General features: G+C 41.1%; 2 protein-coding genes across 3 annotated transcripts in view; one reads left to right on the forward strand and one right to left on the reverse strand.

Moving 5' to 3' along the window:
* Window positions 1-11,819, forward strand: part of adgre5.L (adhesion G protein-coupled receptor E5 L homeolog) — a 51,550-nt gene extending 39,731 nt beyond the window's left edge. For both annotated transcript variants that reach the window (XM_041587195.1, XM_041587196.1), the window contains 12 exons: window positions 772-852; window positions 2,345-2,510; window positions 3,389-3,496; window positions 4,815-5,011; window positions 5,324-5,482; window positions 5,607-5,810; window positions 6,918-7,135; window positions 8,202-8,268; window positions 9,349-9,440; window positions 10,193-10,361; window positions 10,524-10,619; window positions 11,017-11,819. In XM_041587195.1, coding sequence (XP_041443129.1) covers window positions 772-852; window positions 2,345-2,510; window positions 3,389-3,496; window positions 4,815-5,011; window positions 5,324-5,482; window positions 5,607-5,810; window positions 6,918-7,135; window positions 8,202-8,268; window positions 9,349-9,440; window positions 10,193-10,361; window positions 10,524-10,619; window positions 11,017-11,049 — 1,590 coding nt within the window. In that variant the 3' untranslated portion in view covers window positions 11,050-11,819. The remainder of the gene's footprint in view (window positions 1-771; window positions 853-2,344; window positions 2,511-3,388; window positions 3,497-4,814; window positions 5,012-5,323; window positions 5,483-5,606; window positions 5,811-6,917; window positions 7,136-8,201; window positions 8,269-9,348; window positions 9,441-10,192; window positions 10,362-10,523; window positions 10,620-11,016) is intronic.
* Window positions 11,365-24,291, reverse strand: ddx39a.L (DEAD-box helicase 39A L homeolog). The gene is given in 10 exon segments (NM_001087264.1): window positions 11,365-11,578; window positions 12,866-13,013; window positions 13,107-13,251; window positions 14,750-14,859; window positions 16,603-16,734; window positions 16,827-16,945; window positions 18,122-18,305; window positions 18,445-18,665; window positions 20,012-20,224; window positions 24,271-24,291. Coding segments are annotated over 9 exon segments (1,284 nt in total). The 5' UTR covers window positions 20,220-20,224; window positions 24,271-24,291; the 3' UTR covers window positions 11,365-11,561.
* Between the last annotated feature and the right edge of the window lie 1,274 nt (window positions 24,292-25,565).

Here is a 25,565-nt window from a genome sequence, read left to right on the forward strand (position 1 = left end):
ATACGGTAAACGGTATCCAGAGTCAAATTCATGTAAGAACTATTCTTAAGCAGTGCAAGGGTTTTATGGAAGGCAAACAAATCAAAGATCACCACAATGACAATGTTCAGATATAGAGCATTGTAAAGGTTCACCGCCTTTGGACTCTGGATCAGTGGAAGTGTGTTTTCTGGAGTGATAAATGCAATTTCCTTCATATGGCAGGGTCAGATGCCAGGAGATGACTACCTGCCTGAATACATAGTGCCAACGGTAAAGTTTTGGTGGGGAAGGAATACTATTCTGGTGCATGATGTGGGTTAAAGCTCAATGTCCTATTGAAAGGCTAAATCATACAATGATGTTCTTGGCAATTCTGGCAGGAGTTGGGGGAAGGCTCTTCCTGTTTCAGGATACTTTTTGGCCCAATAGACTTCATGTAGTTCAGTGAATGTTTTGTTCAATTAATTAGAAAATTCCTTTGTGGCATACGAGTCCATATTCACTTGTTGGACAGAGATCAGCCTTGCCAGGGCCGCCGGCTAATTTCAAAAGTGTAGAACAGCCAGGCCCCCCTTTAGGACTGGGCCTGGTACAACTGTACTTCCTGTGCCCCCCTGGTGGCACCCCTGAGCCTTGCTGTAAATACTGCTGATGGTGTTACTATCCTCCTATGCATATTCCTGATTATATATCTCATTAAAAACATCAAATAGATCAACCATAATTCTTCAGTAAGATTAAACGCGGAGGTGTGTAGTGTGCCTGCTGAAATTGTCTTCCTCTGTCCAGTTTCAGTGTTTCATGGATAATTTAATTTCTTCGTTGGCTCCATCGTCTAACAAAGTAGACCATTTCCAAAGGATCCAGCAGGTGAGAGACAAATGCTTCCTGTAATTAATGGAACATGCCAATAAATACTTATTTCTTCCGTTGAAGCTCTATTTTCCGCCACTTTGAAGTGCCAAGGGCCCTGAGATTGAATCACAACATCGGAGATGGCTGTTGGGAGTGAGGACTGCATCAAAGAGCCAATTGGGTCCTTGCTCCAATGGGATTTTTAAACCTGTCCAGTTGAATACGGCCAGTTTATGGGCTGATTTCAATCAGAGGGCCTCATACATGGTCCGAGTCTGTTTGCAACTTTTGTTGCCAGTGTATGGCCACCTTAAGTGTATGCACTGCATCTAATCTAGGCTTTCTAGGCCTACATTGTTTTCTTATGGAAACAGTAATGATGCACAACATTTGATCTAGGCTTTCGGGCCTACATTGTTGGAAACAGTTATGGAGGGAGAGCTGGCCTTTGGGTTCTGTACTGTGGTTGACAGTTTGCCTTGAATTTACAGCAGAAGGTGCCAAATGGGAGTCCATTTCTATCCCATCTAGAATAAATTAGTTGAACCTAAACAGGATCTGATAATGTATGCACGAGATAAAATTGTACATGTTTATTGTTGCTGTATCCAGGCTTCCGCCTCATTCCTTTAAAGGGAAAATACACCTTCATAAATGAAAGAAAATGTCATTCTAAGCAACTTTTCCAATCAAGATCCATTACGCAATTTCCATTGGTTTTAAAAGTCTATGTAAATGTAACTGCTGTTGTTTGTCCTTTTGTTTTTTTTTTGATTCTCTGGGTCTGACTTTTAGAGTAATGTAACAGGAGTCGGGTCTACTCCAACGCTTTTAATCAGCTGGCTTGCTACATTGTGTCATGAGTCAGAGCCAGGGGTGCAGAGAATGTAAACAACCAGTCAGATACTGATTTTAATAGCATTTCTGTTTATAAACCCTTGGAAATGCATAATGAATGTACACTGGGAAATTGCTTAGAATGACAGTTTCTTTTTCCTGTGCAATAATTAGTCCTGCCTGGCTGATCAGTACTCACTTCAAATGGATAAATATATACTGAATCTTACTTGTGTTGCAGCATTTAAGACATGAAGAAGCAGCTCCAAAGTTTCAGTAAAAAAATATATTTTTTTATACAACTTTCCATTACTGTACACCTACCCTATACTGTACTTCTGTACTCCCCATACTGTATATACAACTTTCCATTACTGTACACCTACCCTATACTGTACTTCTGTACTCCCCATACTGTATATACAACTTTCCATTACTGTACACATTACTTATAGTATAGGGAATGTGTACAGTAATGGAAAGTTGTATATACAGTATGGGGAGTACAGAAGTAGAGTATAGGGTAGGTGTACAGTAATGGACTATAGCACTATAGTATATTGCATTATGTGGTTGATAGGGTGATATGCAGTTAGCAGGCTGCATGGGTTCCCTATATATGTCTAGCTATAAAAACAATGATATATTTACATTCCCTTGACCCCCACAGCTTCTGGACGAGCTGAACGGTATTATCGACAGAATCCCACGTCGATCCATACAGGAAAGACTGAGAGGTACTGGGAAGGTACTGAAACAAGTGGAACGCATAGTCCGAAACTTGTCTCTTTCATATGGTGGAAATATCACAGCCAAGAGCAAGAACAACCGCACAGGTAAACCTCTGCCGAGTTGAACCTGGATGTCTACATGGAGTTCTCCCCGGCGTTGCGCTTGCACAGATTGCATGTCTGCAGGGCATTGTATTGTAGAGAGCAGATTGCATAAGTTGAACCAACTAGAACACATAACACTGTCATTAACACGTATGAGCACAAGAACAGGACACTTAGAGGCACATTTATCAAAGGTTGAATTCATGTGCGTTTCTAAAAACTCCCCTAAACTCCCATAAATTCGACCAATCGAAAATGTATTATTAAAATCGAATTGGATGAACTGAAACGACTGTAAATTGATCCCTGGACCTCTCCCATTGACTTATACAGCAATTTGGCAGGTGACATACAGTCGAATTTGAATTCTTAAAGGGCCAGAGTATGATAAATCTCAAAAACTACATTTTAAAAAAACAAAACAAAAAAAACCTCAAATCGAATTTGAATAACTCCGTAGTAGAATTTGACAGTTCTGACCATGAAAAATTAGAAAATTCGGATTCAAATTAATAAGTCTGCATACAGAGGCCTGTCTCCTGTCCTGGGTCATTCTGCGCCTTGTGCCGATACCGACATACCAATAGCTATTGATTCAACATATCTGTGTTACATGTAATCCTATAGGGGGAGAAAAATATTGCATAGCAACGTATAGCAGCAGCAGCAGCCACGGCTCATGGCACATGAACATTTGATCATTCACATTAGTTGTGGTTTCAGTAGATATTATATACCAGGGACATACTAGGTTCATGAGTGATCCAAGCAACCATATTGTGCACAGGACCCGCACACTAGCAGTGACCAATGAACTCTGTCAGCGCTCTAACTGGTCTTTCTGCAGTGCCCACTAAACTGACAGTTTCTTTTCACAGAACTTCTGACCCTGAGTGGCAGCCGGAAAAGCAAATTGATTTCTCTGCAGAGCAGACGGAGCCGTTTACAGGTGGATCCACAAACAGCGGCGGCAGACAGCGGAGATGGTAACAGCGCCACGTTTTATAGCGCCCCCCAGAAACAAAACATTGATGCTCAGAGCGTGGGACATCGGTATAATAACAAAAAAAAACAAAATAAAGAAACTTCTAAGGGGACGTATAGCCACCTACATCCTATGCACAATTTTTTGCTATTTACACGATTTTTTTTTTATTCTCATTGGCTGTTTTTTCATTAGCTGTTTATTACTGCTCATATAATGAACATATAACAAGAGAGAGACTCTGCCAAACTGAGGGGATGCAACTGAGCAGAAGTGACAGGACATGCTTCCTGCATCAGTAACTTAAAGGGGTGGTTCACCTTTAGTATGTTATAGAATGGCCAATTCTAAGCAACGCTTCAATTTGTCTTCATTATTTTTATTTTAGTTTTAGTTTTTGAATTATTGGCCTTCTGACTTTTTCTATCTTTCCAATGGGGGTCACTGACCCCATTTAAAATTAAATGCTCTGTAAGGCTACAAATGTATTGTTATTGCTACTTTTTATCGCTCATCTTTCTATTCAGGTCCTCTTCTATCCATATTCCAGTCTCTTATTCAAATCGATGCATGGTTGCTAGGGTAATTTGGACCCTAGCAACCAGATACAATTGCATACTGGAGAGCTGCTGAATAAAATGCTAAAGAACTCAGAAACCACAAATAAAAACCAATTGCAAATTGTCTCAGAATATCACTCTCTACATCATGCTTAAAAAAGTGAACAACCCCTTTAAGCTTTTGTTTTTTTGGTCTGGCCGCGCCAGAACAGCAGGGGAGCACCTGTTTCACATTATTGATATTTGTGGTGTTTATTTAGAGCTAAATTAAAGGGATACTTTCGCTTTTCTAAACACATCAGTTAATAGTGCTGCTCCAGCAGAATTCTTCACTGAAATCCATTTTTCAAAAGAGCAAAAACAGATTTTTTTTCTATTTACTTTTGAAATTTTGGCATGGCGCTAGACATATTGTCAGTTTCCCAGGTGCCCCCAAATCATGTGACTTGTGCTCTGATAAACTTCAGTCACTTTTTACTGCTGTACTGCAAGTTGGAGTGTTTGCATTGCTAAAAGTGCTCCCTAGCCCCACCAAGTGGTAGACATGAGAATAGCCGGCATAACTTGGGTCGTGGTGAAATACAATGGGAAGGGGAGAAACCCTTAAACAAGATTAAAGAGTGTTGCTCTTTTAAAGATAATCAAAAAACAGTGAACACAAATGGGCGTTTTCATTTCTATTGACGAACCAGAAATGGGCTCATCTTTCTATTTCCCTCCTCACCCGCTTGCTTTATCCTGCACTTTTCTCTTCATCAGATTTCCCATTTGTCGGTTTTCTGGAGTATAATTCTCTGGCTCCTTTACTGGAAGGAGCTGGGATTGTTGGGGGATCAAATTCTAGTACCGTCCATCTCATCTCGCCGGTGATCAGCACTTTCCTCAGCCGAGAAAACACCTCCAGTCTGAACAGCTCTATCACTTTCCGACTGCAACATACAGCAATAAATATCACGGTGAGACTGGTAACGGCACATTCGGGAGTGTGGCGTTACAATAATTGATGGGCAGGCTTTTGGATTATGTTACTGATCATTTGGGTGAGAATTGTCCTTCCACTTACAGAGCTGGTTCAAAAAGCCCAGACCAAAAACAAGGGTTGTTTACTAACTCAGTGCAGTGTGTAATGCACAATTTTTGCACCCATATCCTGAAGCTTTTACCTACAATTCCACTTTTTCCCCCCAGATTTCCAAATCCCAGAATGTGCAACGGTGGGACACTGCTTGATCCACAGGTTATTGACACATCTAATTGTTCCCCTACAGATTGACCCCAGCAAGACAACCTGTGCGTTCTGGTCACAGGAAGATGTGGCCTGGAGTACCGCCGGGTGCATCACATTAGAGAGCTCCAAGCAAGAAACCAACTGCAGCTGTGTTCATATGACCAGCTTTGCCATCTTGATGGCTACAAATAACGTTGAGGTAAGGAATGTGGATACGAGGATCCTGTCTGGCAGTATCTTGGGGCACCGGCTCTACATCTTCACTCTTTCTTCCCTATTCTTCCCTACTGTACATCTTCTTGACTTATATGTTCTTCTCCTAGGAGCTCGTGAAGAGTTGGCCTCTCACCCTCATCACACGGATCGGGCTATCAATCTCCATCATCTGCCTCAGCCTCTCCATCATCACGTTTATCTTCTGTCGGTCTCTCCGAGGGACACGCAACACCATCCACACACACCTGTGCATCAGCCTCTTCCTGGGACACTGCATCTTTTTGCTTGGGATAACAGCCAATCACAACCTGGTGAGTTGAGTTCCATGTCTCAACACGTTACTGGCAAAACCGTCTTCTACGTCTCTGGATGGAGTTGACTAGGATTGGGTATAGTAGAAGGTGCACTACATGAGTGTAATAGTTACTAAAAGAAAAGCAGACATGTTCCTGCTCATTCCTAGAGGCACATCTATCAAGGGTCGAATTTCATATTCATGTGAATTTTTTAAACTCCAATGAATTCCAAATTGCGAATTGCCAAAATGTATTAAAAAAATGGAAATCTTAAAACTCGAATGAATTTAAACGCCCAGAAAACTCGAATCGAATCCAATTCAAATTTGATCAAACTCGATTCGAGTTTCTTCGGAGAAAAAAACTTGAATGTCAGGGAGGCTGCAAACATCTCCAAACTGACGGACGTCTCCCATTGACTTAAACAGTAATTCGGCAGGTTTTAGGTGTGGAATAGTCGAAGCCAGAGTATGATAAATCTCTAAAACCCAATTCCAATTTTTTTCAATCGAGTTTGGATAATTCCCTAGTCAAATTTGACCCTTAATAAATCTGCCCCTTACTGATGTAACTAGAGAGAAACACGGGGGGGGGGGGTAATTGGAAAGTACCTACAGAAGTGTGTTTGAAGGGACTCACATGTGTGCTTTGGAGGTTTGGCCACAAGTAACATCTACAGCTATAGAGAGAGCCAGAAAATGTTACTTTAATAGGAGGCCAAGACTAGTGATGCATTGTCCATCCCCAAAATCCAAGGGTCAGATGGGTTTACGCGTCAGACTGGTTTGGGCCAACTGCTTCTGGTGAAGGAAGAGGAATCTTCAGATTTCCATCTCCTCACCTCCCATGTCTACCCCATACAATGACATCTCCATGCCAAACTGTGATATCATTGTGGGGGTGGAGGACAGAAGAACCATCATGCCCAAGTAGGTTGTTTGGAACAGATGGTCTAGGGTTGTCCATTTACGAAAGGTTGTGTAAATTTTACTCCAGAACGGTAACACATAGCAACCAATCACCCCTTGCTTTTTCTTAGTGATCACTGTTAATTGCTATTGGTTGGTTGGAGAGTAACTCTACGTGGATGGCGTCTTGATGACCTTCTTTGTACATCCCCAGGTTGCCTGTAGTGTTGTCGCTGGGCTCTTACACGCATTTTACCTCGCATCCTTCTTCTGGATGTCTCTGGAAGCAGTGGAGCTCTACCTAATGTTGGTGAAGGTGTTTAACACTCATCTCAAGAAAAGATATCTCCTGCTGATTGGCTACGGAGTGCCACTTGCCATCGTCACCATCAGTGCATCAGTGTATCCTGGAGGATATGGGACCAAACTACAGTAAGGATGCACCATGGTAGTCCATAGTAATCTTGGTATAAATGGGTGATCAGTGTAGAAAAGCATTGGCAGTTTGGGCTGCTGTAGTCAAGTAGGAGTAGTACGGGTTTCCTGGGGTCCTGTTTTTATGGAACAAGAGCTCCCTCTAGCTGCCAAGTTCTATATTTTTTCTATACATAGACCAGGGGTCCCCAACCTTTTTTGGGCTGGAGAACAAAGAAGAGCCAAATTGTTTTTTTTTTTGTTTTTTTTTGCAAGGACTGGGGGTGGTGGTTTGGAGGGGGTCTGTGTCCAATTGTGGCGTTCCAGCATCCAACTTGGGCGCGCCACGCTAATTGTTCGGAGGCCCACTTCAGGACTGTCCGCGGCCCGGTGGTTGGGGATCCTTGACATAGATAAGGGCCAAACTTAGCAAAGGTCGTATTTGAAAATTCAAAATTAGAATTTTCGAGTTTTTTTATGGTCAAAACTGTCAAATTCGACTAGAGAGTTATTCAAATTCAATTTGAGTTTTTCAAAAAAATTTGATTTTTCGAGATTTATCATTCGCTGGCACTCGAATTCGACGATTAGCCACCCAAAACCTTCCCAAATTGCTGTTTAGGTCAACAGGAAACGTCCAGGGATCGATTTGGTGATGTTTGCAGCCTTCCTTGCATTCAAGTTTTTTCGGAGAATTGAGTTTTTAGAATTCAATTCGAGTTTTCGGTCCTATTCACCCGAGTTTAAAAAATTTGATTTTTATTATAAATTTCAAGTTCATGGGAGTTTTAAAAAACTCACATGAAATTCGACCCTTGATAAATGTGCCTCTAAAAGTAACAATAAAAAAAAAACACATATAAGCCCCACCCCTCTCCCCGAACATTGGGAAGAGCAATAGAGAAGCAGAAAGTACATAAGACTGGGAGTAATGGGCTGGTTGGCTAAACGTACTTACCCAAGGAGTGGACTTGCACCTAATTACGTAATGAGTGAGCTGCACTAGGCATGAGTAGAAATGGCTGTAGGAAAATGTTTTATTTGCTTTCCACGAGACTTGAGTCGGATCCTCCTTGTGTTCCAGCTGCTGGTTGTCACTTGAAAGGAATTTTATCTGGAGTTTCATGGGACCAGTCTGCATGATTCTGCTTGTAAGTACAGACGTCGGACCCTTCTCTTCCATCTTAGCATGACTCCGCCCATTTACATTCACCTTGATGGTTTGACAATAACCCCCAAGCCTTCCGGCTGCCCCCGTACAGGTACGGGATACATTATCCGGAAACCCGTTATCCAGAAAGCTCCGAATTACGGGATGGCCGTCTCCCATAGACTCTTATTTTATTCAAATAATCCAAATTTTTGAAAATGATTTTCTTTTTCTCTGTAATAATAAAACAGTAGCTTGTACTTGATCCCAGCTAAGATATAATTAATAGGGATGCACCAAATCCAGGATTCTGTTTTTTTAAGCAGGATTCGGATGAAACCTTCTGCCCGGCCAAACCGAATCCTCATTTGCATATGCAAATTAGGGACAGAGAGGGAAATTGTGTCACTTTTTGTCACAAGACATGGAAGTAAAAAAATATTTTCCCCTTCCCACCCCTAATTTGTATAAGCAAAATAGGATCCGGTTCGGTATGAGGCCGAATCTTTCACGAAGGATTCAGGGGTTCGGCCGGATCCAAAATAGTGGATTCAGTGCAACCCTAATAATGAATTTGTATTGGAAGCAAAACCAGCCTATTGGGTTTATTTAATGTTTACATGGTTTTCTAGTAGACTTTAGGTATGAAGATCCAAAGTACAGACAGATCCTTTATCTGTAAATGCCTAACGTACAGCTGGCTTGATAAAAAAAGGTAATCACTGATTACCTGTAGGTTAGGTACTGAAAGCAATCATCTGATTGGCTGCCATAGGTTACTGGCCAGGTGCAAATTTATAAAAAAGCCCAATTGGTGTTACTGTTCCTTTAACTCTGTCACATGCCTCATTGTGAGGAGCTTAATAGGGGCGCATTTAACATTGGAGACAAACCTCACCAGTGATGTTGCCTACAGCAACCAATCAGCAATTAGACTTGACCAGTCACCTACAAGTTAGAAGACGAAAGCAAAAAATCTGATTGGTCGATATGGGCAACATCACCGCTATTTGCCTCCGTTGTTAATAAAATAAGCCCCAGTCATTATAGTGATAACCACTCGGCCTTCTCCTCTCACCAGGTGAATTCTGGGATTTTTGTCCTTACCGTGTGGAAGCTGGCAGAGAAAATGTCCCAAATCAACCCAGAAATGGAGAAATATAAGCGAATCAGGTAATGTAGGGTGAAAGCACTCATCAGAACAGGAAATGATTTATTCCATCCATATGGCATTTTTAGCCACATTCATTATTAGTGTTTAGTTCTCCTTTAAGGGGGGGAAGTTTACTTTAAAGGGCATGTAAAGTCTAAAATAGAATAAGGCTTAGAAATGATGTATTTTGTATACTAAATATAAACATGAACTTACTGCACCACAAGCCTAATCAAACAAATAATTTATGCTTTCAAAGTTGGCTACAGGGGGTCACCATCTTGTAACTTTGTTATACATCTTTGCAAGACTAAGACTGTGCACATGCTCAGTGTGGTCTGGGCTGCTTAGGGATCGTCATAAACAAAGCTGCTTGAGTTCTGCATGGCTGGGAAGTAAGGCGGGGCTCCCCCTGCTGTTCATAAGTATGATTGTTTCCCTGCTCAGCAGTTAGGGACCATCTGACAATTCCTATCCACAGCAGTAAATGAAGGGAGAATTTCACTGCATAGTCAGGTTTCTTATAAAAATGGTACACATTTTTTAATTAAAGTATATTGGAGATATGTTTTTCTCATTAAAGTAAAAATGGGATTTTATTTTTTTTGCCTTTACATGCCCTTTAAGAGAAGATTTAGGAGGTTCTACACAAAATTGTTACAAGCAGCTTCTCAATTGGTCTTTATTGTGTATACTAAAAGTTGCCTGCAGCGCTACTGAATGCCCCTAGTCTATGCAAGTTGCCCTCATTGTTCTATACATTCTCCTGCAGGTCTCTTACAGTCACTGCTGTGGCCCAGCTCTCTATACTGGGGTGCTGCTGGGTGTTCGGCTTTCTGCAGTTTGGCTCCACCTCCCTCTTTTTCGCCTACGCTTTCTCCATCCTCAACATGTTGCAAGGTTTACAGATCTTCATATTCCACTGCTTGATGAATAAAAAGGTAAGCCGTGTGCAAGGCCAACAAATGCAGAGAAGTCACATGACCTGCGACTGATCCCACAGGAACTCAGTTTGAGGTCGGACATCCCCGTATACTAAATGGCAAAGGATCTGGCAAGATGGAGGTCAGTCAGCAAATCTAATAAAAATTGTGTCTTTAAAGGTACGGGCAGACTATGCCAGGTGGTTGTGTGCAATCGCTCATTTCAAGGCTCCCAGCTACTCAGAGTTCAGCAGCAACAGCCAAACACAAACCAGGGTAAGATTGATTTGTTGTAAATAAGCCAGTCCCTAAATACAGCTCCTAGATATTGTAAATAAGCCCTAAATACAGCTCCTAGATATTGTAAATAAGCCCTAAATACAGCTCCTAGATATTGTAAATAAGCCAGTCCCTAAATACAGCTCCTAGATATTGTAAATACGCCAGTTACTAAATACAGCTCCTAGATATTGTAAATAAGCCCTAAATACAGCTCCTAGATATTGTAAATAAGCCCTAAATACAGCTCCTAGATATTGTAAATAAGCCAGTCCCTAAATACAGCTCCTAGATATTGCAAATACACCAGTAACTAAATACAGCTCCTAGATATTGTAAATACGCCAGTAACTAAATACAGCTCCTAGATCTCATAACTGTCTTTTCCCTGCAGAACAAGAATACGAACAAGGACTCCAGCCTCTAGAAGAGGTCTCCAATATGGCCGTTATCTGCACTTACTTCACGTGTACCTACAACAGACTTTACTGTTGAACTGTTGCTTCTGCAAAAGCATCCGACCCAGCATCTAAAGGGTTCAAGTCTACGTGTTGCTTTGCAGGAGGTCCTTATTGTACATACGACCTACAGATTTCTCACGTGAGAGCAAACAAAGCGGTGTAACAGGCTTCCCTGCAGTGGGAAAAACTGCCATCAGCGGGAGCACCCATCTGTCACATGCAGCCCCCCGGACAACCTCTCACACAAATGGAGAAAAAAAAAAAATGTTGGGAAACGCTTCTCATAAGAACAAGTTTTTTTAATAATAAAAAAAAAGTTTAATCTTTTTTACCCTTCTTTACACAAAAACAAAAACATTTAATAAAAAACCCAAACAGTAAAACCAAAAACATTTCATTCCCTGCATGGGTGCGCGGGCAGACGAAGGGAGCAGAATGGAGGCCAGCGCCACGGTCAACTCGGGGGAGGAGGAGGCGGTTATCGGCTCTGCTCAACTGGAGAAAGAGGAAAAAATAGAAAATTGCCGCAATCAGTCGATGGACAAAACCTTCTCTGGTAGAAGCAGTTGGACCACATTCAGCATTTTTATTTTTTTGAGAGAGTTTATTGTAGCCTCAAAGACTGGCAGTTTTATAGCCCTAACCTGGGAATCACTCGTCTGTTGTTCTTTGGCTTCAATGTTATTTTAAGCTTTATGCCTCTCTATTTTCTAAAAATAAAAACTTTTGTTCATTACTTTCCCTTAAAGGAGACATTGTGTAAAAAAAAAAAATAAATGTACCAGTGCTTTATACTTAATTATATATAGAAGAATTGTATATTGTTTTATACAGATTTATTGAATATTTCGGCATAAACCCAAATAATCCCTCCTACTGCGCTTCTGGCAAGGGACACACCCACCTCTTTTATAAAACGGGAACCAGTGAACATCTATATGGACCTCCAATAAAGGGGCTATTGTTAAAGGGACACTGTCATGAGAAGAATCCATTCAGTAAATGGATTTCAGTGCAGAATTCTTCTGGAGCAACACTATTAACCGATACGTTTTGAAAAAAAAAAACATGTATTCCTACGACAGTATCCCTTTAAAGATTTTTATTAAAGGGGTGGTTCGCCTTCAAACAACTAGTTGTTTTCAGATAGATCACCAGAAATAACGACTTTTTCCCTCCAACGACTTTCTATGCGTCATTTTTTCTAATATACTTTAGTGTAAAGTGTCAGTTTTCACCTTCTAAAGCAGCTCTGGGAGGCGGTCGCCGACCCTGTAACCTGTTCTAAATGGATGCCTTTAGTTATTACATTTAGTTGATACATTTCTTATATTTGTCTCTGCTGAGCAGAAACTCTGGGTTTCATTACAGGCAGCTGTTAGAATTGATACAATAGTTGCGAATACTCCAGAGATGCTGCTGAGAAATGGATCAACTCAATGTTGCAAAATTGTAACCGGGACATGCTGTAAACTTTAAAAAAAAAAAACTAAAAAAAAAAACTAAAAAAAACACTATTTCACAACTGAACTGAAAAAAGTGTTTGGAAGGCGAACATGTAAAAGCCAGACTATCAGCCTCCAAAATTAGGGTTTTCTTCATTTATATGTCTCCTTTAATTTCATATTCTCCCTGCAATCTGTTGCATCTGTTGTGCAGCCGCTGTAGTAAATGCAGCACTATGTGTAGGGTTTAAAATGAACTTGTAGTTTAACTATACGTCCGACTATAAACAAGCGAGTGGGAGATTGATGGATTAAATATTTGGATTCTTGCACTTACTGTAGGTGGAAATGTCTATTTCTTCAGGCAATTCTCCCACGTTCACTTCAAACCGATCTTGAACATCGTTAAGGATTTTGGCATCTTCCTCGTCGGACACAAAAGTTATGGCCAAACCCTTTGTGCCGAATCTTCCTGCACGGGCTACCTACAAGAGCAAATGGCAAGTTGTTGTATCACCTGGAGCCATTACATGAAATACAAGGGATAGGTGTGTGTGTGGGGGGGGGGTCGCACTCACCCTGTGCAGGTAAGTGTCAGAGTCTTCGGGCATGTCGTAATTGAAGACGATATTCACTCGCTCGATGTCCATTCCTCGGCCAAACAGATTCGTGGCCACCAGGATTCTTCTCTGAAAGTCTTTAAATTGCTGGTATCTGGAGAGCCTGCAAACATGGAGAAGGGCAATATGAACCAGGAGAGCAGATGGGCCGTGTTAAAGCTGGACAGTGGGGGGGGGGGGGGGGGGGGTTTCAGGGATACCCTTAAAACGATTGTTCCCCTTAAAATGATTGTTCCCCTTTAAATTAACTTTTGGTATGATAGAGAGATATCATGAGACCATTTTTCATTTTTTCTTATTTGTGGCTTTTTATTCAGCAGCTCGAGTTTGCTATATGGTTGCCAGGCTCCCAAGTGACACTAGCAACCAGGCATTGATTTGAATAAGAGACAGGAATATGAATAGGAGGCCCGACTAGATAAAAAAGTAATAAAAAGTAGCAAATATATTTGTAGCCTTACAGAGCATTTGTTTTAGTTCTATAAAACGAGTTTTGTTTTTTTTGTTTTTTTTGATACCCTGAACTCTCAAATTCTAAATGTATTAAAAAAAAAAAAAAAACACAAATTTTTAAAACAGATGAATTAAACCGTCCAGAGAACTCGAATCAAATTCGGTTAGGATTTAAAAAAAAAAAAAAAAAAAAAAAAAACCTTCATTCGAGGGGAAAAAAAAAAAATAAAAAAAAACTGTCAGGAAAGCTGCAAACAACCCCAAATTGATCCCTGGACATCTCCCATTGACTCAAACTGGTATTCTGCAGGTTTTAGGTGGCGAAGGGTCGAATTCTTAAAAGGCCAGAGTATGGAATCTTGAAAAAAAACTTGAATCTCATTTGAATAACTCCCTAATCAAGTTTGACAATAAATAAAAAAAATTTTTTTACCCTTGATAAATCTGCCCCCAAGAGTTAACTGAAAGGTGAACCATGGCTACAGACATGACAGACTGCTGTTGTACCCCAGAACCTCTAGGAGAAAGTCTTTACCCCAGACATCACTCTAATTAGCCTTCAGGATGGGTTCCAGCAAAAACTAAAGCCATTCCAGTGTCTCGGACTAAATGGGCTTCGGGTCAACCATGTTAACACTTGGGGGCAGATTTATCAAGGGTCTAAATGAATTTCAATAGTCCAAATTCGAAAATCAAAATTTATCATGTACTGTCTTTAAAACTTCGACCATTCACCATCTAAAACCTTCCGTTTTAGCCTATGGGGTGACCACCTAAAACCTATCAGGAGTTAATTGAAGGACTTTGAACCGAATAAGATTGTATTCGATTCGAAGTATTTTCAAAAAAAAATAAAAAAAATTTGATTTTCCAAAAACGATTGAATGCAGCCTATTCACCCGCAGAATTTTTTTTTTTTTTTTAAATAAATTAGTTTTTATTCAAATTTCGAAGTTATGGGAGTTAAAAAAAATAAACTCCCGTTACTTTGAAATTCGACCCTTGAAGTTGCATTTTGGCAACATTTGTAGCACATGCAGAACACTGCTCTTAAGGACAAACCAAATGTGAAGTTACAGAAACGTTAGACATTGGTTTGTTCCGCCTTAGCAGAAGCCTCTGAGTGTAATAAAGGCACCAGCACTGACCTCTCCTCCTGAGACATGTTTCTGTGAATAGCGATCGCAGGGAAGTTCTGTTCAATCAACAGCTGAGCAAGAGCCATACATCTCTGCACCGATTTCACAAAGATCACCACCTGCGCGAGACATTACACGTTACACTAATTCACATTCAAACACATTCAAACAGAAATTGAAAAAAAATATATAAATAAAAAAAACTCATTCACTGACCTGGAGATAAAGGAATGTAAATCGCAATTTTGTTTAACACGAACTGAGCTTCCAGTATAAAGGTTTATAAACATTAGGGATGCACCGAATCCACTTTTTTGGATTTGCAAAAGATTCGGCCGAATACCAAACTCGGTATATGCAAATTAGGGTTGGGAAGGGGAAAACATTTTTTTACTTCCTTGTTGTGACAAAAAGACACGTGATTTCCCTCTCCGCCCCTAATTTACATATGCAAATTAGGATTCAGTTTGGCCAGGCAGAAGGATTCGGCCGAATCCTGCTGAAAAAGGCAGAATCCCGAACCGAATCCTGGGCATCCCTAATAAACATGTGGAAATGTAATTGCCATTGGAGGCAGTATGTCCCCTTTGTGATTTGCACTGCTGGTTCTGACCTTTGAGACAATGCAGCAGAAGCCAGGCAGTCTTAAAGGGGTCGTTCACCTTCCTTCAGTTCAATCGTTTTCAGATTGTTCCCCAGAAAGACTTTTTTCAATTACTTTCCATTATTTATTTTTAACTGTTTTTCCAAAATCTAAGTTTAAAGTTGAATGTCTCAGTCTCTGGTGTTTTTGCAACATTTAGTGGATACATTTCTCAGCAGCATCTCTGGAGTATTAGCAACTATTGTATCAATTTTGTAATGAAACCCAGAGATTCTGCTCAGCAGGGACAAAGATAAGAAATGTATCAATTTAGAACAGTTTACAGGGTCGGCGACCCACCCAGAGTTGCTTTAGAAGGTGACAAGCGACACTTTACACTTCAATATTAGAAAAACTGTCAAAATGAAAGATAAAAAGTCATTGTAAAGTGTCGTTATTTCTGGTGATCTATCTGAAAACAACCTCTTTAAGGTTTCTTACAGACGAGCGTTACCTGCGCTACAATGTCATGCATTCAGCCGCAGGAGTAGACGCACAGAATTCTTTTCAATGGGGCTGTACATGCACAGACGCATTAAGCGCCAAACACAGGTCGGGACTCAGCACGTTGCATTTTACCTGCATTCAGCGATTACATGCTTCTGTGCAAATACAACCCCCATCGAAAATAACTTGTGCGCCTATTCCTGCGGCTGAACGCATGAAACCGTAACGCAGGTAAAAACACTCGTCTTTAAGAACCCTAAAAGACATACATAATCCCTTCTGCTCTCTTGATTGTGCCAAGAGAGCAGCAGGGAAAGGCAAGAGCACAATATTCAGAAACCAGATTATTAGATCTATAAAGAGAAACCAGATTATTAAATCTATAAAGAGAAACCAGATTATTAGATCTATAAAGAGAAACCAGATTATTATAACTATAAAGAGAAACCAGATTATTATATCTATAAAGAGAAACCAGATTATTAGATCTATAAAGAGAAACCAGATTATTAGATCTATAAAGAGAAACCAGATTATTATAACTATAAAGAGAAACCAGATTATTATATCTATAAAGAGAAACCATATTATTATATCTATAAAGAGAAACCAGATTATTATATCTATAAAGAGAAACCAGATTATTATATCTATAAAGAGAAACCAGATTATTATATCTATAAAGAGAAACCAGATTATTATATCTATAAAGAGAAACCAGATTATTATATCTATAAAGAGAATACAGATTATTATATCTATAAAGACTTACCTGATTAAACTCTAGTACATCCAGTAGATCAAAGAGCTTGCGGTTCTTCTCGCTGTCCTTTAACTTGACATAATATTGCTGCAGACCATGAAGCGTTAGCTTTGTCTCATCATCCACAAATACCTCCATAGGCTACAGAGGAGGGGGAGGAAAACAAAATGTTAATTACAGACCATTATAAAATATTAGGGGCCGCGATGGCGAGTCCCAGCTGAACGACTTACATCTTGCATAAATTTCCTGCACACAGGACGGATCTCTTTACTCAGGGTAGCGCTGAACATCATGCATTGCTTCTCATGGGGCGTCAGACGGAAGATCTCCTGCACGTCTCTTCTCATGTCTACAAGGGACACAATTTCATCCACAGGTGAGTGACTGAGAAGTGCACTTGCATTAAACATCTTTACCCCCCATCCCTAAACCCCTTGTGTAACATTTTACATTGTGTTCTGGATTCATACGACACAAGCTGAATCAGGGGGGAGGACACTGCTTATGGCAGGACTAGTTACCCTTTATATGAAAGGGTCGTTTATGGGTAAGTGGAGTGCCAGCCTAGAGTTTTAAGTTTCCAAATAAACTGGGACCCCTAGTCAGAAATGTTATTCTTTAGAACTTACAAAATAGGAACCATTATAGAATATCAACATCACTAAGCGTGCAACATTCTGAACAGTTAAACGATACCCCCCAAACAATGTAGGTCTCTATAAAAAGATACTGCATAAAACTGTTTATATGTAAAACCCTGCTTCATGTAAATAAACCATTTTCATAATATACTTTTCTAGTAGTATGTGGCATTGGGTAATCATAAATAGAAAATTGCCATTTCAAAAAAACAAGGGCCGCTCCCTGGGATTGTATCATTCACGGTGCACACAAACAAACCATACATGTTAGGTTGCATGAATCAATTAACAGACAGAGTTCTGTCTTTTGCTTCCTCACTTCTTCCTGTTAGAGTTGCAGCATTTCTGGTCAGGTGATCGGAGGCAGCACACCGACCACCACAAAATGGTGGCTCAAGGCAAGAGATGTAAAAGGGCAAGATTTACTAAAATATATAGTCTAGTTTGGCAAGATTCTTTAATATGTCACTTAATTTGATATAAACGGTTGCTTAAGTGTTCATTTTGGGGGTATAGTTTTCCTTTAAAAGTGCAATTAGCATAAAAAATTAATCTGCCCTGTAGCTTCAGTTTATATTACAAGGTAAGCTCATTTTCTGCTGGATAATTAGTGACGAGCCCTAAGCTTAGCTTCTCAACAGCCAATCAGAGCCCACTGAGCATGTGAGTGTCACAGACACTTTCCAAGATGGTGACCCCCTGTGACAAGTTTGAAGTCCTGGATCATTGATGCCATTGACAAGCTCAAACTTTAGCCTAGTGCAATAAGTTCAGTATTCAAAATATGGCCATATTAAGTTTAAGGATTTAGTTCTCCTTTAAAGGTGAACAACACCTGGGGCATTTCTTACTAAAGGGAACATTTCCCCCTCCATTATCCTCACCTAACTGCTCCAGCATCTTGTCACATTCGTCCAGCACAAAGTGTTTCACGTTCTTTAAATTCAGGATTTTGCTTCTGACCAGCGCCAGGATACGGCCCGGTGTTCCAACAACGATATGGGGACAGCTCTTGCGTATGGTGTCCTCGTCTTTCTTAATAGAGAGCCCGCCAAAGAAAACTGCCACCTGGGAGCAATAGGGAGATTTAAGGGGGTTAAGTATGTTTTCATTTTAGAACAGGCACCCAACTTATTTCATGTTAATGGATATACACAGAGACATCTAATGCCGGTATATGAAGGCAGAAAACGTCTGAATGACTTACTTTGACAGTGGGCATGTATTTGGAGAACCTCTCGTACTCCTTGCTGATCTGGAACGCTAGCTCACGCGTGTGGCACATGACTAGGACAGACACTTGCCCTTCCACTGCTTCAATTTGCTGCAGGGTGGCCAGGACAAAGACAGCGGTCTTGCCCATACCAGATTTCGCTTGGCAAAGGATGTCCATACCCAGGATGGCCTGCGGGATACACTCATGTTGGACTGGAAGAAAGGTGGGAGAGCAATGGAATTAGAGTAGGAGTAGACCGCAGGGGGCAGATTTATTAAGGGTCGTATATTCCCTGTTTGCTATAGCTGCAGTAAAGCACTGCGTATCTTGACAGCGCTATATAAATAAATGATGATAGAAAATTTAAAAAAAAAAATGTTATGGTCAAAACTCATTTGTGAATTATCCAAACTCAAGAGATTGGTCCAGGGACCAATGCGGACAAATTACTAGCCTTCCCGACATTCATGTTTTATTCCAGACAAAATAATGCCTGTTCCTATTTAACCCTTTTATTAAGCCGCCATTAAAAGGGACCCATCACCCTAAAAATTATTCCAAATTCTATTTTCTCATGTTAGTCAAGCAGAAAGAACTTTAATTAAACTGTATAAAATGATTTGAATCTTGTTTCCATCAGTCTGGGAATTCGTAATTATAGCAAGCAGGCAGGAGCCATTTTGGGGACACTTATGAAGACAAGCCTTGCGTCATCTCAGAATCTTGTTTGTGCACCAGAATGGGGGACCTGATGTCCATCCCCATGTCCTGGCTACACAATTAAATGGTGAAGAGAACAGGGGAATGTGGGGAGAGCGGTGACATCTAGGAAGTGCTGAATGGAAAGTGCAAGGAATTGACTGCCCTGCCTCTATGCCCAAGGCATAGAGGAGGGGCAAGCAATATTTGATGGACAGCCGAGATTTTAAAAGAGTTTACAACAGCTATGAATGCTTAAATAAAAAAAGAAAGAATTTGTATTTCAGGTTTAATTTAAGAAGGACTTTTATTATACAGCTTTTTATGTCTGTGTGACATGTCTGCTTTAAGGTAAACTGCTGCTAAATTGCTGGGGACAGGGACCTAAACAAAGACACAACCTTACAGGTTGTAGAAAGGCAAAACACTTGTAGTAATAGTAGCTTTCTAGTTGGTTGGGCTACTTAAAGTAATATTAATGAAGTTACATCTGCATAAATATTTATGTCTAAGGTCCGATTCACAACTCTTACTAAACTAAGTCATTCAAACTGCTGGGGACAGTGACCTGAACAAGGACACAACCTTTAACTTTAACAGTGGTAGTAACTTTGATTGGTTGGGTTACGTAAATACACATTTGCATTTTCATAGTGACTACACCTTTTATAAAGCAGCCATTAAGGCATTCAAGATGTTGCCAAATCCCTGGGGTAAGTGACCTAAAAAAAAAGCAGATAAGTGTTGACCTGGAATCAACTTTAAAATCCAGGAAAAAAAAAAAAAAGTTACGACAGGTACTTGTGTATGGTCCTCTGCTGGCAGATATTTTAAAGCCCATGCATAGACATTGCTTTACCTTCAGAGGGATGTTCAAAACCACAATCTACGATGGATCGGAGAAGTTCGGGTTTCAGCAGGAAGTCCCTGAAGCCGGAGCTGTGGATGGACACGTAGGAGCCTTTCACCTCTTTTCGAGCGATGGGAGCTGCAGTTTCAGCAGGTGCCTGAGGCTCGTCGTCTTCTTCGTAGTCCAACAGCTCATTTTCAACGTCCTGTTCTGTCATGATGTCTGCAATGGAACAAAATCCATCATTCCGAGCCTTTATATATGTTACTAACTAAATAGATACTTTTTTTTTTATTATTTTGCATGGCCTGTGTATTTACCCAGTTTTTATTTTTATACTGAACAATATTTTTAATTATGTTACTATAAATGGGGTTATGGAAGAGCTGCATAATGCACACCCAAGCAAGTCACTACATCTGCTACTGACCCGGAGAAAAAGTCCTGTGAATGGGGACAAACCAGGAAACATACAAACAACTAAAATGAATCTGTGCCCTTTAGTGAATACAGAGCAATTGTTCTCTTGGGACAAAGAACAGGTATCAGAGAAGGTGCGAGTAGCAAAGCTGTTCCCTTGCTGAAAGTTTTACATAGCTTAAGCCAGTCTTGAATCGGAAAGAAGTCGGTAAAATAAGAATGTCGTTTCTCGCGCACAGTAAATTACTTCATATTATTGTTCCCAATAACATGAAGTAATTTACTGTGTGCGAGAAACGAGATTCTTAATTTACCGACTAGTATTTTAAAATAATCTCACACACCGCCTGTAATAATAAAGCAGTTAAATTCAATTTACATGTAGAAGTGAGCGCTGCCACTTTGTTAAGAATCTGAAAGAAGTGCCTAGAATTAGAGCAAATTAAAAACAAAATTGGACATTTAGGAGGAGATTTAGCCTGTAATTCAGCTACAACTCCGAGAGTTTTCCTGGAGACAATTCCACAAACACTGGACAATCTAAACAGCAGAAAGGTAAACAGTGATGTACAAACAAGTCAACAGGATTTGCGGTTGATCTTTCCAGTTCCCCATTCAGACTATACAACCTGGTTGCGTCTGAGGGTCAGTGGCCAAGATACGTGATGTGTGTTTAGGTGGTGCTTCTGGGGCTGCCGTAATCCCAAGCAGCCCTGACTAGTTCTACTTAGACTATTTGTAGCCTCTCAAGGCCAAGAACATGGCATTACATAAATTAGAATTATGAACCGAGGTGGAGGCAAACCTAAAATAAACAATCAGTTTGCTGTGCTCAAAAGGTGCAATGTAAAGGAAAAGAAAACCCTAAAATGAAAATGGCTAAAACTGTCATTTTATATAGTGAACTTATTGCACGAGGCTAAAGTTTCAGCTTGTCAATAGCAGCAATGATCCAGGACTTCAAACTTGTCACAGGGGGTCACCATCTTGGAAAGTGTCTGACACTCACATGCTCAGTGGGCTCTGATTGGCTGTTGAGAAGCTAAGCTTAGGGCTCCTCACTAATTATCCAGCAGAAAATGAGCTTCCCCTGTAATATAAACTGATGCTACAGGGCTGATTATTAAATTCCGATGCTAATTGTACTGGTTTCTGTGCTGCCATGTAGTAATTATCTGTATTAATTACTAATCAGCCTTATATTGTGACATTTCTATTCTATGAGTACTGTATATTGTGAGTGGGTCCCTAAGCTCAGTAAGTGACAGCAGCACAGAACACTTGCAGTGAATCAGCAGAAAAGAAGATGGGGAGCTACTGGGGCATCTTTGGAGACACAGATCTTTACTGCTAAAGGGCTGTGGTTGCCTTGGGCTGATACAGAAGCCCAAATCATGCATAACATTTTTACCTACTTCTTTAACTCTCCTTTTAAGGAATGTGGGCACTTGCACTAGTACATAATTTTCCCACTGCAGCCAAATCACTGCTGAATTGGGGCTCAAGTGATCAGTGGGATGCAGTGTGTCCATGCCCAACTGGAGTCAGAAGCCCATTTCTCACATACGTGTCAACTAATCAGATCTCAAAGATATAATCCACGTGTGCCCATGTACCTATATGCATATACACAGTCACAAAGAACTGTTTCTTTGCATTATCTCTAGCAGTGATCCCCAACCAGTGGCTCATGAGCAAAAAGTTGCTGCTTGGATGTTGCTTCCAGTGGCCGAAAAGCAGGCGCTTATTTCTGAAATGCAAGCTTGGAGGAAAGTTTTAATTGCATAAAAACCAGTTGTACTGCCAAACAGAACCTCCAGTTGGCTGGCAGTCCAGATTGCAGCTGACAAACAGCCAATCACAGCCCTTATTTGGCACCACACTTCAAAGGGGTTGTTCACCTCGATATAACCGTTATTATGATGTAGGGAGACGATTTGCAATTGGTTTTCATTTTTCATTATTGAAGGTTTTTGAGTTAGCTTTTTATTCAGCAGCTCTTCAATTTGCATCTTATCCAATCTGGTAACTAAGGCCCAAATACCCCTAGCAACCATGCATTGCTATTAACAAGAGACTGGAATATGAATAGGAGAAGGACTGAATAGAAAGAGGAGGAATAATAAGTAAATACATTTGTAGCCTTTGCAGAGCAATTTTTTTTTTTTTTGAAGGGGTCAGTGACGCCCATTTGAAAGCTGGAAAGAGTCAACAAAAAAAGATAAATAATGAAAACCAATTGAAAAGTTGCTTAGAATTGGCTGTTCTATAACATTATAAATGTTACCTTAAAAGTGAATCACCCCTATCAAAACCAAATCTCTCCCCGACTGGTTTTCAATACCGCCGTCCGCTGTTTACTATAACAGCCAGTACCACAATGAGGGAAGCGTCCATTGCAAAACCTCTGCCATAAGTGGAATTCAACCTGTTTCTCAATGAGCGTTGGGGAGCGCGTGTATAAGTTGTCTTTGTCTGACTCGTCCGCCGGGTTCTATGAGCCTCTAAAGGCGGCAGTAAATTGGGCAAAATAAATTTAAACCACTTCCTCGCGCCAACAGAGTCCCCAGGCCTGCAAATGTCATTGGCAGTTGAAAAGCAAAGACAGTATGGACTATCGTAGGACAAGATGCAGCCCAGTCTCCCAAACTAGAGAACAGCAGGGGAGGGTTTTCTGAAGGGACCACATATAAGTGACACTGGAGTTCAGTTTGGGAATCTGATCTGCATATTGGCTTAAAAATACATATAAATTATGTTCCATGGAAAAATTGCCATTTGGGTCAAGTAGGAACCTCCAAAATGCCAGGTTGAAGCCAGTTGTGTGGCAGAGTGTAAGGGTCAGTCCACACGTGGAGATTCGGGGGGTTTTTGTCGCCTGGCGACTAAATTGCCTCGTCTTCTGAGCGACAATCTCCCCGAACTGCCTCAGCGTGTTTTCCCATAGGCTACAATGAAAAGTCGCCTGCGCAAAAGCCTCTCGGGGGAAGCTTTGGGCGACTATTGAAAACGCATCACCGTGTGTGCTTTAGCGCAGGAGACTTTTCATTGTAGTCTATGGGAAAACACGCTGAGGCAGTTCGGGGAGATTGTCGCTCAGAAGACAAGGCAATTTAGTCGCCAGGCGACAAAATCCCCCCGAATCTCCTCGTGTGGACAAACCCTAAATGAAAGAAGGGGTGAGATCTGGGGGTGAAAGTTTATTGCACAAGTATTAATACAAATACAAGGCATACTATCATCTCCAAGTCAGACATTAAAGGCTGTTGGGCCTGGAGAGAAAGAGCACCGTCACTACTTTATAGGAAGGACTGGATGTGCACAAAACAAACATGGCCTCCGTGTCTATAAAACACAAGTGTAGGTTGTCGAGAGAAGCCTCAGCCTTTTCCCACACATTTGTGTACGCGACTTCCGGTTGAGGCATAAACCTGTGGGGATAATCGCCGTTTCCAGGTCAGCGCTTCCGGTTTCAACGGGCCGCGCGCTGTGACCTCACAGAGACTAGGAGCGCGGTATTACCCCAGGGCCGGGAAGCAGCGTCACCGCTTTCTAGAATGTACGTGTGGAGCGTATTTTACAGCGACCCCGCCAAATCTTTCATTCATAAGGAGCAGTAGGCCCCGCCGACTACCGCCCCCTCCTGTTCAATTACTTAAATCCGGTCATCCCTAATAAACCATGGTCCATAGCGTTCCTCTTAAGGGGAGTCCTGCAGGTGGAACAGTCCCGGTTCCACACAATGGATATCGATCTCAGATTCATATTTTTTCCATTCCCCCTACATACATAATCCCGGCCTTTACAGCGCGCCCTATCCACTCCATTATAAAGCTGACGGCTCTCACCTCTTACTGTGCTGCAGCTCCTGCTCCACGTGTGCGTCACCCGACCGAACCCACCAGCCCAAGTAGACGAGGCCTAGTAAAGCAATACTCCGCCCACCGACGCTGATTGGCCAGCCGCAACGCCAGCTCCCGCCACTTGCTGCAGTTGATTCGCTGGCCGTGAGGGGCGTGGAAAAATAAAAAAAGAAGGCGGAGGCCGAGACTAGAACAAGGAAGACGCGGGCCTTTTGTTGAGGTGATCTCGGCGCCTAATTGGTCGGCCGCGGTAATGACGTCAGCAGCGAATCCTATTGAAAATATACGTTTTTTTTTTCGCTCAACAAAACTTTATGAAGTGGCGCCGGCCGCCAGCCGCCATTTTGTTCTTTGATTAGTCAGTCGATACAATATGGAGTTGTTTGTAGCCTGGCTGCCATCTTGTTCAACTTTTGTTGATGTGGTGGTGGTTAGAAAGCAGCCCTGAAATATAGTCGAATTGAATATCATATGGCTCTGTTTAAAAACGTCATTGAAATGTCATGTGATTTAGAAATAAAGCTATAGTGTTGATGAACATTCTGTGTTTCCTTGGGGAGTGTTTAATGGTTTTCTAGTCAGGAGGAGTCCATGAGGCGGATTTGTGTGGAGGGACAAGTCCCAGTCCCAGAGTCAGTCACAGTGAATAAGTTATATCAGATCTATGTCCCAAGGCTTCTTTGTAGTAAAAAGAAACTATTAATAATCACATTCAAAAGTTTTTGGTACGTACTGACCCCACCTTACGCGTTTCGTACGGGGCACAAACTTCCATTGTTGTAAATATAGTATTAGTTACAAAAGCCGTCACAAATTCATTCGATTTGGAGTTTTGTAGGATAAACATAATTCCATAACATGGGGCGGATACGAAAGGGGAGAGAGAGACTTTTGGTTTTAAGAGAAAAGGGGTGGGATTCCTTGGATTTAAATTCTGTGTTCAATGTGCCACCGACAGAGACACCAATGACTAAGTGCCGGAGGGTGCGAAACGCATAATCTGAGGTCAGTATGTACCAAAAACTTTTTAATTTGATAATTAATAAATAATTTATTTTTACTACAAAGAAGCCTTGGGACATAGGTCTTTCTGATATAACTTATGCAGATTGTTTAATGGTGCCCAAGTGATGTGTTGGGTTGTCACCTTTTAATTAGGGATGCACCGAATCCAGGATTCGGTTCTGGATTTGGCCAGGATTCAACCTTTTTCAGCAGGATTCGGATTCGGCCGAATCCTTCTGCCCAGCCGAAACAAATCCTAATTTGCATATGCAAAT

This window comes from Xenopus laevis, chromosome 3L (assembly GCF_017654675.1).
Source record: "Xenopus laevis strain J_2021 chromosome 3L, Xenopus_laevis_v10.1, whole genome shotgun sequence".
Lineage (NCBI taxonomy): Eukaryota > Metazoa > Chordata > Amphibia > Anura > Pipidae > Xenopus > Xenopus laevis.